Source organism: Cervus canadensis, chromosome 6 (genome assembly GCF_019320065.1).
Source record: "Cervus canadensis isolate Bull #8, Minnesota chromosome 6, ASM1932006v1, whole genome shotgun sequence".
Classification (NCBI taxonomy): domain Eukaryota; kingdom Metazoa; phylum Chordata; class Mammalia; order Artiodactyla; family Cervidae; genus Cervus; species Cervus canadensis.
The window spans coordinates 19,696,120-19,710,941 of NC_057391.1; the positions used below are offsets into that span (position 1 = coordinate 19,696,120).

The 14,822-nt window shown below is 48.1% G+C and overlaps 2 protein-coding genes across 2 annotated transcripts; both read right to left on the reverse strand.

Annotated features, from left to right (window-relative positions):
• Nucleotides 1–554: 554 nt before the first annotated feature.
• On the reverse strand, nucleotides 555–13,170 carry LOC122443181 (dehydrogenase/reductase SDR family member 4). The gene is made up of 8 exons (XM_043471122.1): nucleotides 12,838–13,170; nucleotides 11,137–11,314; nucleotides 5,847–5,948; nucleotides 3,604–3,674; nucleotides 3,458–3,509; nucleotides 3,048–3,182; nucleotides 2,548–2,603; nucleotides 555–1,108 (listed from the first exon to the last, which is right to left on the reverse strand). Exons 1-8 carry the CDS (start codon nucleotides 12,966–12,968, stop codon nucleotides 994–996), a joined length of 840 nt encoding a protein of 279 aa, XP_043327057.1. The 5' UTR covers nucleotides 12,969–13,170; the 3' UTR covers nucleotides 555–993.
• Nucleotides 6,784–8,412, reverse strand: LOC122443184 (60S ribosomal protein L17-like). Its single transcript, XM_043471123.1, has one exon. It carries the CDS (start codon nucleotides 7,336–7,338, stop codon nucleotides 6,784–6,786), a length of 555 nt encoding a protein of 184 aa, XP_043327058.1. The 5' UTR covers nucleotides 7,339–8,412.
• Nucleotides 13,171–14,822: the final 1,652 nt, after the last annotated feature.

A 14,822-nucleotide genomic window follows, 5' to 3' on the forward strand; every position in this document is an offset into this window, starting at 1 on the left:
CGGGCTATCTCCCGGGTGGGGGGACAGCGCCCTCACTTTCCGTGTCATCCACTCCTCGGGCACCGTCAGCAGAACCTATTTCTTTTGTTTGTGGGCCTGGGTACCCCTCGCGGGGTCATCCTTGCCAGGCTCCTCCCTTTTTACTGCTTGCTCGGGACGCGTCTAGCTCGTCCTCGCTGACCCTCGAAGGAAGGAACTTGCGGCCAAGGGTGATGCTAGGAGAGGACCTGGCCACATCTGGGGAAGTTCGACCTTCCTTTCCCGCTTGCCCGGCCTCGGTGATCCCTGCGATGTTCTTGGCGCCATCCCCGCGGGTGTGAGCCGAGAGTAGCACCTGGGAATTCCCATGCCACCTCCTCCCAGCTGGCAGCTCTGCAAACACCTCCACCCCCAGCATTACGCTCAGGTCCTGGAGACAAGGAGGAGGGTTAGGAGGATCCAAACTTAGCATCTGGGAACATACTAGGGGAATCCAGTCCACTCAGACTTATGCTCTGCTCGGCTATCACACCTATGCACCCTACACTGAAAAATGAGGACATTGACTCAAAGCATCGTGATCATCTGCGTTTTATTTGCACCTCATTTGCGAGTTGTTAATTTCCAACTCAGTTCCTTCCACTCCAAGTTCCTTCTGTCCCATCTCCCTCAAATTTTCCTGATGCCCAGAAAAAAATACTAGTTGGTCTTTCCCACAGTAGGCTAAGCCCTCTCTGCAGGCCTGCCCTGTTCTCGCAAGGGACGTCTTTGTCCAAGGCTACAGTAACAGCAGGAATCCTCCTAAGGCTACACCTTGATAGCAGAGAATGCTGGAGCTTTTTACGGGGCAGAATTGATTTGTGTGTGTGTATGTGTGTGTGTGTGGCAGGGGGGTGTTACGGTGTAAGGTTAGCAGTATGCTAGGCAGAGGTGGGAAAGGCCAGTTGATGGATTCGGGAACAGGACTCTGGAGTTGGAGCCTAATCTCTGCCCTGGTGGATGCTCTCCACGTCCTTAGAGGTGAGATGGGGCCCCTCCAGCCACCACCACTGTCTCCCCAGTGATGTAGTTGGCGTCCTCAGAGCATAGGAAAGACACAGTGCCGGCACAGTCCTCTGGCTTGCCTATCCTGGGAAGCAGGGGAAAAGGAAGGGAGTAAAAATCAGGGAATGGAATTTGTTAAAGTATCAGGAAATTTTTCAGGACCAGTGAATTGTCCATAAAATAGGGCTACCATTTTCATAAGCCATTATAATTCAATAGAAGCATTAATACTGCACTCTGCAAAAACCACTATACATTATATTCATATAATATAGAGATACTTTGTTTTTTAGAGAACTCAGGACACCAAAATCCAGTTATGTAGATAAACTGGCTATTTCATTCTTCAAAGAATTTGTTTCACATGTGTGCATACTATTCAAATATCAGAGAGTCTGTGAGACAGTAAATGATTTGTTTAAAATGATTCCATTTGTACAGCTTCAATTCACAGACAACTTTTTCAGGAATCTATTTTTGTCTCAAAGTCATTTTGTGAGATTGTGCTAATTCTCAGTGTTTGTATCAGTGATTGCATAGTTAGGGAACACTTTAACTGCCATAGAATGCTCTAGAGGTGGGTGGAGTGGGTACTTCAAACCTAGAAGGACTGGATTAGTGGTTCTCCATCCTAGCTACACACTGTTGTCATCTGAGAGGCTCAACTTCTCCCTCCCTCCCCTTCCCCCACTAAAGATGCCTAGGTTCTGCCTTGGACCAATTAACAGAGAATCTCTGGGAGTGAGGCTTGAGCATCTGTGTTTTCACAACTACTCAGCTGATTCTAATGTGCATCCAAGACTGAAAAGCACAGGGCCAGATCATTCACTGTGGCTCAAGGATGCCAATGCCCTGACTGATCAATGAGTTGTGGACTAGGCCTGCAGCTCATGCCTGACATGAGAATGGCTTTGGGAGCACTTGAGAGCATCTTCCTCCTCAAGGAGGCATTGCTGGTACATGTCCTTGAGGGGACAAGGTGGAGGAGCTAAAGACAAGAGAGCTCCCGGAAGCCAGAGACTGGAAAGAGGCAGAGAACTTAGAGGACAGGGAGCCAGCTGAAGATGCCTGACCTTTTGGGGGAAGAGGCTAGTTTTCTTAGGCAAGGGAAGCTTGGAGACTTTTATTTGAATTGTAGGATCATCAACCTGAACTTTGGAAACATGACTCTTTTTATTCAAGGGAAACTAAAAAAGCATGCTTTGATTTTGGTTTTGGTCCCTGATCTTAGGGACACCCAGAGGTGGAGGCAAAGACCCAGGTGTAGAGAGGAGTCAGGGCCTCCCCCAGGGCTCTGCTCTGCTAAACCTGGATGCCTCTGTGTTTGGTTTTTGCAAGGAGGCAGACTCCCTGCACACACCACTGTAGTGACGCCCTGTTCACAAACTTGTGAAGTCTGTGTGTTTGAAGTAAGGAATGGATGGCTGTGTTGTCTGTGGGACGGAGAGACGGCAAGCTATGGGCTTCGAGGGACCAGACCTTTCCATCTTTATCCCTCCTCACCCTCCCCTGTGACAGCCTTACCTTTTGATCTGCATGGCTGCTTTTATGCTCTCCAGTCTTGCCTGATCCTCCCACAACTGCAGGAAAAAGGAAAATCTCTTCCTGTGAGGGACAGTGAAAGGACAAACTGCCCGCCCTCCCATCTATTGAGAGGAAGGATGGAGAGGTGCCCCCTTCATTTCCTAGTCCTTCCCAGCTCCCAGTCACCACCCACTGGCCTCTTCTGCTCTGTTCTCTTCAGGTCCTAAGGAGGCATTTTGGTGGGTTGCTCCAGGTCTCATCCACTTAAGGAAATAGGAAATGGCCTGAGTGGAATCTGAATTCCTCAGTCTCACTGTGCACCTTAGGAAAGGATAGTGTGGGGATCTGGTCTGGACACATGGCTGCTGTGGAGGGGGAGTGTGGAAAAACCCAGGGCAGGGGATGGAAGTGCTTGGGAGCTCAGGACCCAGGAGCTGGGCTTCTCCATTGAGAAGATGCCCTTTAGAGTCCCAGTGGGATGCAAGACTCCCCTTCCTCACCACACGGCTGAAGCTAGTCTTGATGAGTCCAGGCGCCAGGCAGTTCACCCGAATATTCCACTGTGCCAGTTCAATGGCCAGGTTCTTAGTGAGGCCTAGCAAAGCTGTTTTAGAAACGTTGTAAGGACCCAGGCTCTGGGGAAAGGAGAGAATGGGTTAGTCTCTTCAACTCCAGCTCATTCTTGGTTCTAAACATAATATAGAATGGGCAACTCTTGTTAAAGAGGGTCCCAGTTAGAAAACTGTCTTATGGCAAAACTGCCCCTATTTTCATTTGTGGAGGCAAGGCCTCTATTTCGTTGGAAGGTGGTGTGATTCCAAAAGGGGACACACATTTCCTAGGGTGACTGGAGGAACGGAAGGTACAGGATGGAGGAAAGGATAAAAGTAGCAGAGAAGGGGGTTCTTACAGGAAATGGGCTGTAGGCTGCGATGGAGGACACGATCACTATTGAGCCGCCTCTGAAAAAAGAACAGAATGGCCCTGCTGCCACGGACACCCTGCCCTCGACCTGCGTGGGGCCTATCGCACCCAGGCCCCCCTCCTTCCCTGTACCCTCGTTTCGCCATTTCTGGCACCACTGCCTTTGTCAGCAGGGCTGTGGCCTTCACGTTAATGTCCAGCATCTGCAATAGAAAGAAGAGGGGTAACAACATGAGGGTCTTCAGAAGGCTGCAGAAGGCAGGGTGATGGAGAGTTAGAGTGGGGTCCCTAGGATCTGTTTGTTAGGGTTGGCAGAGGTCCTAGAGATGATTTACCCAGAGCTTACAAGTGAAGACACCATGGCCCAGAGAGAGGGAGCTTTGAGAATGACAGCTAGAGAATGACACGTTTTGGGGTTTGGGTGAAAAAGAATGGAGCCTGGTTCATCTTGTTTCCTAAGTCTGATCTGACCCAGAACGGATCTGAACTCTCAAGGCTGTCTTGGACTTGAGCTGGACTGTCTTCCAGCTAGCGAGAGCCTGGGAATTGGGCTGGCTTCCTGGACCTGCCCCAGAGTGAGCCATGATTCTCAGGGAAAATGTGGCCTGACCTCAGGCACTTGGGGTTGTTCCAGCACTTTTCTGGCTTCTGAGTTAGGGAGGGAGATGCTCTTGGCCCTCCAGGATCGACTGTCTGGCTGGATACTTATTGGCAAATGGAATCATGAGGAGGCACTATTGGGGGAGCTGGGACATAATCTAAAATCAAAACTGTACATCTGTAATTTAAAACAAATTCATCTATGGCTGATTCATATCAATGTATGACAAAACCCACTGAAATGTTGTGAAGTAATTAGCCTCCAACTAATAAAAAAATAATAATAAAAAAAAAAATAAAAAAAAAATAAAACAAATTCATGAACCTTGTTTACATTGTTCCAGGCACTGCTGGGATAGTCCCCTCCCATTCTCCCCATGCAACTGCTTATTTTGAAAAATTTCACTCTTACAGATAAGTTGAAATAGAAGGACAAGGAATATCTGGATATCCTTTAACTACATTCACCAGTTGTTCAAATTTTGTGCCATTTGCCCTAACTATGTGCTTATGCAGCTTTTTCCTTACCCTTGGAAGGTAAGTTGCAGACATTATAATACTGCATCCCTAAATGCTTTAGCATTATTTCCAAATAATAAGGATGCTCTTACACATCACCATTCATTATCACACTCAAGAAATTTAACATTGATAATCATGATTTTACTTAATATACTGTCCATAAAAAATCTTCCCCAATTGTCCCCCAAATGTCCTTATTTTAAAAGTCCAGGGCTCAATCAAGGATCAACCACTGCATTTAGATTTGATGTATTATGATATTAAAAAAAAAAAGCCAACTAGAAAGAAAAATTACTCAGTTTATAACTGATTTTCATGTGGTTCCTATTCATACTGCTCATGAAAGATGTTTCTCTGCTTTAAAGAATATCAATCAGGAACTGACTCACTGAAGACCATTTCGGCACTTTGGTCTCTATGTCTGTGGAACACTGATAAACAAACTAGAATATTTTAGTATCCTTAAACTTCAGTGTTGAGAAATTATTGATGACATCAGGGTAAAAGGCAAAACCATGGGAGATCATAAAAAATTTAACATTTCCAAATCATGTGGGAGTATTAACCTTAGTAAACAAAGACAAATCTTTCAATTAAGGCTTTATAATTAAAGAATGTAGGTATGTGATATACATTATAAATATAATGTAATTATACACCCTCACATGAAAACCAATATTCTGTTCCTTGAATTCAGACATCTGGATCTCAGATGTTCTTGACATTGGAGTTAAAAATGAAAGAATGCAAGTCTTTTTCAAAGGCTGAATGTCATAAAGCGGCAACTTAGTTCATTTCACTAGAATTGATATTTCACTTAACTAGCAGCTATTAAAGTTTTCCAACTAATGAAAAATCATTTGTTTTTGGCAGCTGAGAGGGGGAAGGGTGGTGTGTAAGTCTGAGTGTACTAGTTATTGGCATATTAGCTGCCATGCCTGCTGAAAATAAACCAGGAAGAAGAGCTTGGATAACCCCCCCATGGTAGAGGGGAAAGAGCTGGGGGAGGGAAGCAGAAGACAATTAGCAAGGAGTCAATGAAAGCAAAATTGTGGAGAAGCAGAAATGAAAGAGAAAGACAGGGACAAAGGAAGCCCCCCACCTCCATGTGCCCTTACCAGGCGCACTGCAGGTGTGTGGCAAATTGCAAGGATTCCTCACATTTACACTGCACTTGACAAGTGCATTCTAAAAGCAGACTGGTGTGTGCCATCTTCTGAGGCCCACCCCCTGCTGCTCTCATCCTTTCTTACCTTGTCCCACACCTCCTCGGTGACATCCATCAAGCTTCCAATGAAAGGGTTGACGGCAGCATTGGAGATCAGGATGTCCACGCCGCCATGAAGCTTCACAGCCTAGAGAGGAGGAAGATCTGAATTAGGGTTACAGGACAGTAAGTTCAGTTCAGTTCAGTTCAGCCGCTCAGTCGTGTCCGACTCTTTGCGACCCCATGAACCTCAGCATGCCAGGCCTCTCTGTCCATCACCAGCTCCCAGAGTTTACCCAAACTCATGTCCATTGAGTCGGTGATGCCATCTAACCATCTCATCCTCTGTTGTCCCCTTTTCCTCCTGCCTTCAATCTTTCCCAACTCCAGGTTCCTATGCAATACTGCTGTTTACAGCATCGGACCTTGATTCTATCACCAGTCACATCCACAACTGGGTGTTGTTTTTGCTTTGGCTCCATCCCTTCATTCTTTCTGGAGTTATTTCTCCACTGATCTCCAGTAGCATATTGGACACCTACTGACCTGGGGAGTTCATCGTTTAGTGTCCTATCTTTTTGCCTTTTCATACAGGACAGTAAAGGAGGTGCATTTATCAATATTGGTAAAGAGTTCCTTCTTAGGGACAGTTGTCAAAATGAACTCTTTTCCTTAAAACATTTTCTCTTCAAAAGCACCCCAAGCTCTGCTGTTGTTGTTCAGTCACTAAATAGTGTCCAACTCTTACAATCCTGAGGACTCTAACCTGCCAGGCTCCTCTGTACGTGGGATTTCCCAGGTAAGAATCCTGGAATGGGTTGCCATTTCCTTCTCCAGGGGATCGAACCTGCATCTCTTGCAATGGCAGAGGGATTCTCTACCACTGAGTCACTAGGGAAGCCCCAAGCTCTACTGCTAAAACATTTAAGGTTGTCTCATTTCTTTTTTTTTAAATTTTTATTTGCATTTATTTTCTGCGGCATTTATTCCCGGGCCATAAGTTTTTGTTTCTTCAGTTTCTTCTGGGATATCTTTTTCTTCTGTGCAACCTCCTCCTCTGGTTTAGGAACAATCTGTTCTTTTTCAGTAAGGATCATTTCAATGTGGCAGGGAGAGCTCATGTAGGGGTTGATCCGACCGTGAGCTCTGTAAGTCCTGCGCCGCATCTTGGGGGCTTTGTTCACTTGGATGTGCTCAATGACCAGAGAATCTACATCTAAGCCCTTAAGCTCAGCATTACTCTCTGCATTTTTGAACATGTGTAGTAAAAATTCAGCACTCTTTTTGGGCCACTGACCCTGCGACCAGCCCCACTGTTTGGCCTGTGCACACCTACCAACTCCACCATTGTAACGACGGAATGGCACACATTGCTTCTTTAAAGTGACATCTTTCAGATACTTGGTGGCTTTTCGAATATGCATACCCTTTATGGCCTGGGCACTTTCACGAGTATTCTTAAAGTGAACACGAAGATTTGAACCTCTTGATTTGCATGATTTTGTGGGGTTTTCTGGGTCGAGTGAATAGTGCACCATTTTTAGGGGTCAGCTCAGGCCGCTTACCGGAAAAAAGTGTTTCATTTCTTTTGCAATCTCTTCTTCCTGCTCCCACTTCTTCTAAGACTGTCACTGATCCTTTCTCTTTTGACTTTCCCTTTGGGAACTCCTTTATTCTCATGGCCTCAGCTTTCACCTCAAAATCCATTTCTAGACCCTACCTCTTTTATCCTAACCCCATTTCTCCAAGTGCTTACTGTCCAGTTTCCCTTGAATGAGTTACCATTACTCAAACTCAGCCTGTCCACATGTACCTGAATGGAAAAATGAGTTTAAGTAGACCCACAGAAAGTTGCCACTGGGAGGGCCTTTGAGATCATCTCGCCCAATGTCCTCATGCTAAAGGTGACAAAACTGAAGTTCAGGGAAGTTAATTTCTCAAGGTCATATAGCTCAGGAATGACATATCAGGACCGGCTAAGAGCAGGAGTTCTGCTCATTGAGTCTTTGGAGAGATGATATGCTCAGGGCACAAGGGTTAGTGGTGGCAGAATTGACTCTAATTGAGCTAATTCATAAGAGTCCTCCAAAAGTGAGTTGGGGGTCACTATGAAACCGGCTGGGCTTCCCTTGTAGCTCAGTTGGTGAAGAATCTGCCTGCAGTGCAGGAGACCCAGGTTCGATCCCTGGGTTGGGAAGATCCCCTGGAGAAGGAAATGGCAACCCACTCCAGTATCCAGGAGGGCCACGATGGAGGAGACACCGGTCTGGGCTTAAAGCAGTTCCATGCTCAGTTATGATGCCTTTTTCTCCCCTCCCCCACCTCCTGCTTTTATTTTTTGGGGCTGGAGGCATGGAAGATTCAAGGCAGAAACTGAGATTTAAACTGGGAAAACCAAGAGAGCCAACATCTAACCTCCTTAATAAACTGTAAGTAGGTGGTGAAGGCATGCAATGGAGTAACGAATAGCCAAACAGTCTTTCTGCCAGCATTCTGCCACTGGGCAAACAGACTTCACATTTGCCCAGATCTGGCAATTTTGATGCCTTGGGCAAGCGGCACTAAATGGGCCCTCAGTCAACTTTGTGCTTCCCGATTTGGCACACGGAGGGGTGTTATTAACAATGTGTACCATCTGCTAACTCCTGTTTTTAACTAATTATTCTTGCTAACTAGGTGCTAAGCTCAGTTGCTTCCACACTGCTGAGGGCGATGCCTGGGCTGTCAACACGTAAATTTAACACATGTTAAGATCACATAATCTTTGCAAAACCTGTATCAGTACTCTCCCGCACTGTCTAAATTTTGGCATCCAGGTCACCTGCCTCAGCTCTGTGCAAGTCTCAAGGAAAACGCAGGATGCGTCAGAAAGTGATGCGTGCTGGGCCGAGTGCAGATGTGTTAGGGGTGGGGAGCCAGCGGACTGTCGCAGAATCGCCTGGAGCGCTCTTCCGGTTGGTCTGTGCATCCCGTCCCCTTCTCCTTCTAGGCCTATCATCACAGAGAGGAGAGCAGGCTGGCTTTTGACTGAACAGAGACAGAGAACTGTGGAAGATTAATGGCAAATTTGCTATGACCACCCAGGTGTCTTCTAAGGCTTGCTCTAAATTGTGTGATTGCTACCCTAAAGTGGTTAAGAGTTGCTTGCTCTGTGTTCGGACAGGTCTATTTTTTTTTTTTTTTTTTTTTAAGTAGAATCAAGTGGAGAAGTGGCTGATCTGGTTTCAGCTCATGCTGCCTTTGAGAAGCTTCAAGGTGCAGCTTAGGAGGCCACTGGGGAATAACCATGCTCAGGGCAGCAGCTTCCCCCATCACAGGCTAGTGGCTGGCCATAGGCAGGACACATCTCAAACTGCCAACAAGTATCCTATCATTCTCCTCTCGACACTGGTCTTTCAACTACTCGAGAGTCAATTTTGATTCATCCTTCCTGGTCCCATTTCTTGACACCAGCCAGGGGGAAAAAATTTGGTTGGTTCCCGCTAAACATCTCTTAGGCACATCTATTCTGGTCTTACTGCCACAGCTGTAGACCCAAGTGACAGTGTCAGCTTCCTCACCAATGTCCTTGCCCAGAGTCTTCTTTTCTCCAATATATCCTTCCTACCAGTGCCAGATTATTGTTCTTTAGTAATTATTTCCACCTTGCTCAAAATCTCACGTGGCTTATTTCCTCCAAGAATGTCTAAACTCCTTTGGGAGGCCATGGAGGCCCATGTCCCTCCATGCCCCTTCCCACCTGACCCATTTCCTACCAGGGCTCCCGAGCCTGTGCTCTCACACTGTGGGTTCACAGAGAGCACACCCCCCTCCCTTCCTTGGCTATCTGCTCATTTTGCAGGATCATTTGGGATCCTGGCCCTATGCCATCTGCCTACTCCCACCCACTCCTCAAAGTCTAGCTCAAACCCCACTTCTGGGTCAGAGCTGCAAGATGGGCAAAGGAGACCTGGTGAGGGTCCAGAAGTCACATTCCCAGCAGGATTTTGACATTAAGTGGCCATGTACATTTCACATGGCCACTAGTTGGCCCAGGATTCCAGCTGGCTCCCACCCTGAGGATCAAGGTCTCAGGCTCTGTCCAGCAGAGATGGCAGAGGTGGCCAGGCATGGTGGCTTTCCTGGACCCACAACTGACTCTCTCCAATGCACATTTGAGCATCTGCCAAGCGACTCCTGACAAATGGAATAACCTATGCTGTCTACTATGCCACTGTCTACAATTGTTTCATGCCCTCCTTGTCTAAGATTACCCAAATTATTTCCATTGCTTTTCATTCTGTTAGCACAGTATCTTTGGCTTCCCATCCTTGGATAGATTTTTCCTGCCACTCCAAGAAATGAAGGGTGTGCCCTGAGCCTAGGAAAGAGTGGCCTCCTTTGTAAGATGTTCACCTGCAAGACTGGTGCCACCAACTCTCGACACTGGCTTAGCCACTTCCTTTGAGACTAAAGTCTAAGAGGGCATCTAAGGCCTGACCTGGTAGGAAAATGCTTGGTAGTCTGGAGGTAGCTTGGCTTCCCTGGTGGCTGAGATGGTAAAGAATCTACCTGTAATGCAGGAGACCTGGGTTAGATCTCTGGGTCAGGAAAATCCCCTGGAGAAGAGAATGGCTAGGCACTCCAGTATTCTTACCTGGAGAATTCCACAGATGGAGGAGTCTGGTGGGCTACAGTCCATGGGATCATAAAAGTTGGACATGACTGACTAACATAAACACACAGGTAGCTGGTAAGTCTGGGTTGGCTCACACCTCTTCCCTTACTAGTTGTGGGACCTGGGGTGTTGTTCCAGCTTTCTGAACCATTCTTTAAACAGGGAGCATAGTCCTGCCCTTGCTTGGGTTGTTGTTTGGAGGTAACCTGTGAAAGGCTTGAGACAAAGTGAATGGCACACAGTAGGTGGTTGAAAAATAATGGGCTGCCTCCTGTAGGTTCCTGGGCACTCAACTTTATAAACTGAAAAAACAGGGGATTGATTGTTTCTTAGCTTATAGTGGGAATGCCTATTTACCCTTCTCATCTGCCCAATTAGACTGGAAGCTACTGGAGAGCCAGGACCAGCTGGAGTTTTTGGGGCACCCCAAGGCACAATGCAGGGTAGAAACAGTAGAGTGTTTTTTGGTTCTCTGACTGAGATGGGCTGATTCTCGGAGACAGAACAGAAAGGCACACATAAAAATGTGCTGGTGGACTGGTGTGGGTATGCAGAATGCACTATTTTATTTTAGTTAACAGTGCTGGTTTGGATTACACCCATGTTGTCCAGGAAAGCCAGCTCAGGCTGCCTCCCATCTGCTATCTCATGGTTCTGGACCCGTATCCTTGCTGCTTACCGTGGCCACCAGCCGCTCCCGGTCCTCAGCCTTCCCTACATGGCACACGGTGCCCGTCACGCTCAGCCCCTCCCCTTGCAGCGTTGCCACTGCCCGGTCCACATTCTGCTGCTTCCGGCTGCTGACCACCACATGGGCCCCGTCCTGGGCCAGACGCCGGGCGATGGCAAAACCGATCCTGTGGGCAGAGAGAGATAAGGACTTTTAAGCCTGGTACAGGAAGAGGGTGAGAGCATGGGCTCTTATGTCAGGCTGCCTGGGCTTTGAATTCCAGCTCTTTCTGTAGGACCTCCACGTGTTAGGATTAATGGCACAGCCATTACCATACAGAGGGACATGCTTAGCATCTTTTTGGCAATGGTTTACTATTTTTATTATGGTTTTGGCCCTCAGTCTAGTTTCCCAGGAAGTGATAACACCTTCCACAGGTGTTATCCACCATGGGTCACAGGCTCCATACCCTATAGGGACTGAGGGGAGAGAGAAATGAGTTAGGGGTATAGCAAGCAGCAGTGATTTCCATGATTGGAGAGTCTCTCTCAGAAAAGCCTCTATCCCTAAATACTTTCCTTAGTACAGTAGTCTACATCATCTCAATATTCTATTGTTAGTTATGTTTTGGGGTATATATGAAACTGGGGGTTTCTGATTCAGTCAGTTCAGTTCAGTTGCTTGGTCATGTCTCTTTGTGACCCCATGGACTGCAGCACACCAGGCCTTCCTGTCCATCACCAACTCCCGGAGTTTACTCAAACTCATGTCCATTGAGTCAGTGATGCCATCCAACCACCTCATCCTCTGTCTTCCCCTTCTCCTCCCGCCTTCAATCTTTCTCAGCATCAGAACTGAACTGAGTTATGTTTTGGGGTACATATAAAATTGGGGGTGTCTGGTCACAAACATAAATTTTTTATGTTCATAGGAGAAAGAGTTACACATTAAAAAAAAAATAATCTATCTGGCTATATGGGTCTTCGTGGGTCCATGTGGGATCTAGTTCCCTGACCAGGGATTGAACCTGGGCCTCCTGCATTGAGAGCATGGTCTTAGCCAGGGACCTCCAGGGAAGCCCCCAGGGTTACACATTTTGCACTTGTTAGCCATTAGGCTTCCCCAATTATATATATTCTAGTTTTGTGAAGAGCTGGCATGTAGCAGGGGTCTGTGGGAATGAGAAACAGGGGTTGGTAAGAAACAGGCTGGGCACGGGAGTTTAGTTTACTGAACTAAACAAGAATCTGGACACATGACTTGCGTCCCCTCTAGGGAAGGGGCAAAGTTCTGTGAGACTCCTGGGGATGCCACAGCGGGGTGTCTGGAACATTTCCACAGTCGGTGTAGGCAGTCTATAGGGTGTTTGGAATCTGGACTGTCTTGGACTTCTGGCCTCCGGTCTTCCCAGACTCTAGGTGGAGCCAGTTGATTGGGGCGGCCCAGAACCCCAGGAGACAGGATAGACGGGGTGGGGTGAGGGGAAGCAGCAAGGCGGCAGACGCAGCAGGGACAAGAGAGCTGGCAACTCCAACGGTGGGGGGAGCGGAATCCGAAGGGGGCTGCAGGCCAACCACGTGGTGCCTTTCTTCCAGGGTCAACTCTGGCCACACGGGAGGACTGAAGAGAGGGCGCGGGAGGCCAAGGACAGGGGGTAGTACATGTTTGCACACAACGGGGGACTCCCGAGACGCGGGCTTGGGCACTCACCCGTCAGTGGAGGCCGTTACTAGGGCCACCTTATTCGCCAGCGGGTTCCGGCGCGCCACCCCGGAGCTTGCCATCCGGACCGACTTCCACGACCGTGCGCAGGCACCCAGTAGCAGTCCCACCTTCAGCATGGCCCCGGCCGGTTCAGGGTTCTGCACCGCCCAGGGGAGGTGACAGTGGGGCAGGGCGAGGGGCAGGGCGAAGGGTGACTCGCCGCCTACTCGGCGGCCCGCTCCCCTCCCAGCTCCCCGCTCCTGGCTCCCGGCTCCCGGCACCCCGCTCCCCGGAAGCCCTAGAGCAGGACTGCTCGTCCCGCTCCGCGCGGCCCCTTGGCCAGGGGAGCCGGCCGTGGCCGAGAGCGCCCCCTGCCGTTTGTGGCCGCCGCGCCCCTAGATCCCCTGCTCGCCCGGGGGCGGGGGGCGGGGGTGCCGGTGCTGTCGGTCCCGGTTCCCTATAGGGCCCTCCTCACCTCGGGGAGCTCGTAGACTTCCTTGTCCTCCCGCTCCTCCTCACACATCTGCTTGCCCACGTCAGTTCTTGGGACAGAGGGGACTTTAACTGTTTGCTTTTGCTTCCTAGAACTTCAAGGTGCGTTTTGTTTTCCAAGAAAGTCTGGGTCCACGTTTGTGATAGCCCAGAGAAGGGCAGATGTTTTGAGATTGCTCATGGGGGTGAGGCCCGTGGTCCCCAGGGGGCTCACCTCCTGAGGGTCTCAGGGGAGCCTGGAGGAGCCTAGGAGAGACACCTAATGGAGAGGAGCAGGGCTAAGCCCGCACTGCCCTTCACTCTGGCTCAAGTTCTCCTCCATCCCCATAGGCCTGGAGGGCAGACTCTGATCACCAGGGGTAACCAGTGTGCAGAATTAAAGATCCTGACCTGACAGGATCTCTTATATCCTCCACTCTAGAGGACTTCTCTAGGCCTAAGTGGTAGCAAGGAAGCTAGAGGGTCCCCTAACCAGTGGTGGAAATTCAGAGCACTCAGGAGCACTCAAGTTCTCTATAATCACTGTGTCCCCAGGTCTTAGCCTCCATCCTAGTTCAATAAATATTTGTTGAATGTAAAAGCATTTTTATAAACTTTGAACTACTAAACACATAGTAATTATTGCCACCATAGAGTAATTATTGCTGCCACAGGCCAGGCTCTCCGTCTGTAAGCTGAGGGTGCTGGGATAGATGATAGATAAGGTCCTCTCCAGCTATAAATTCTGTGCCCTAGACTTCAGCCTCCACTTCTGCCAAGTGGGCTGAAATGATCTCCCTCCCGGGTTTCTGGGAGAATTAATAAATCTGGATCACTTATGATACACTGAAGAAAGGCCCCGACAGACCCAGTGTCAGCATCTGAATTGGTTTAACCCTGTGGCCTCCAAATGCCAGCCTGAGAAGTTGTGCAGATCCAAGGCTAAGTTTTCACTAGTTCAAGGCAAAAAAAATGAAAATACCATGTTTCATAAAGCTAAGATTATTTAATTTAACAGATAGTCCTTTATTCTGTGATATGCTTTTGCTCTTTTTTTTTTTTTTGGTGTTAGTCTTTTTGTTAAGAGAAGATGATGAAAGCAGATGGGTAGGTTGAGAAAAAGGTTGTTAGTTGGTGAAATCACCAGTCTGGCAACCTGATGTCAATCCCTACAATTAGAGGAGAGAAAATCCTGGTCTGTGAAATTTAGTTCCGGGGATTGCTGTTTAACAGAATTCATACTTGCTAAAGGTTCAGGTAGTATATGTGTAGCTCAGCTAAGCAGCCAAAAAGATTTCAGCATCTAAAAGTGTATGAGTAGTGAATGATATAACAAGCATGCATTGGATTTATAGTTTATTCCTCAATCGAGATGTTATACAGCTGTGATATTCAGCACATCTGGATGAGATAAGAGAGCTTGAGTCTAATTTTCCCCATGTGCTGGGGGAAACTGACTGACTGGTGCCCCTCAGTCTGAACCTCATGAATTATTGACAACAGAGGCTGGATAGCATGAC

What these genes read in the sequence shown, in the direction of transcription:
- LOC122443184 (XM_043471123.1), bottom strand. Translation starts at nt 7,338, where the DNA reads ATGGTGCACTATTCACTCGACCCAGAAAACCCCACAAAATCATGCAAA.
- LOC122443181 (XM_043471122.1), bottom strand. Translation starts at nt 12,968, where the DNA reads ATGCTGAAGGTGGGACTGCTACTGGGTGCCTGCGCACGGTCGTGGAAG. An exon ending in CCAGAAATGGCGAAACGAGG is followed by an intron (nt 3,510 to 3,603) that starts GTACAGGGAAGG and finishes TTCTTTTTTCAG; the next exon opens with AGGCGGCTCAATAGTGATCG. An exon ending in AGACTAGCTTCAGCCGTGTG is followed by an intron (nt 2,604 to 3,047) that starts GTGAGGAAGGGG and finishes TTTTTCCTGCAG; the next exon opens with TTGTGGGAGGATCAGGCAAG.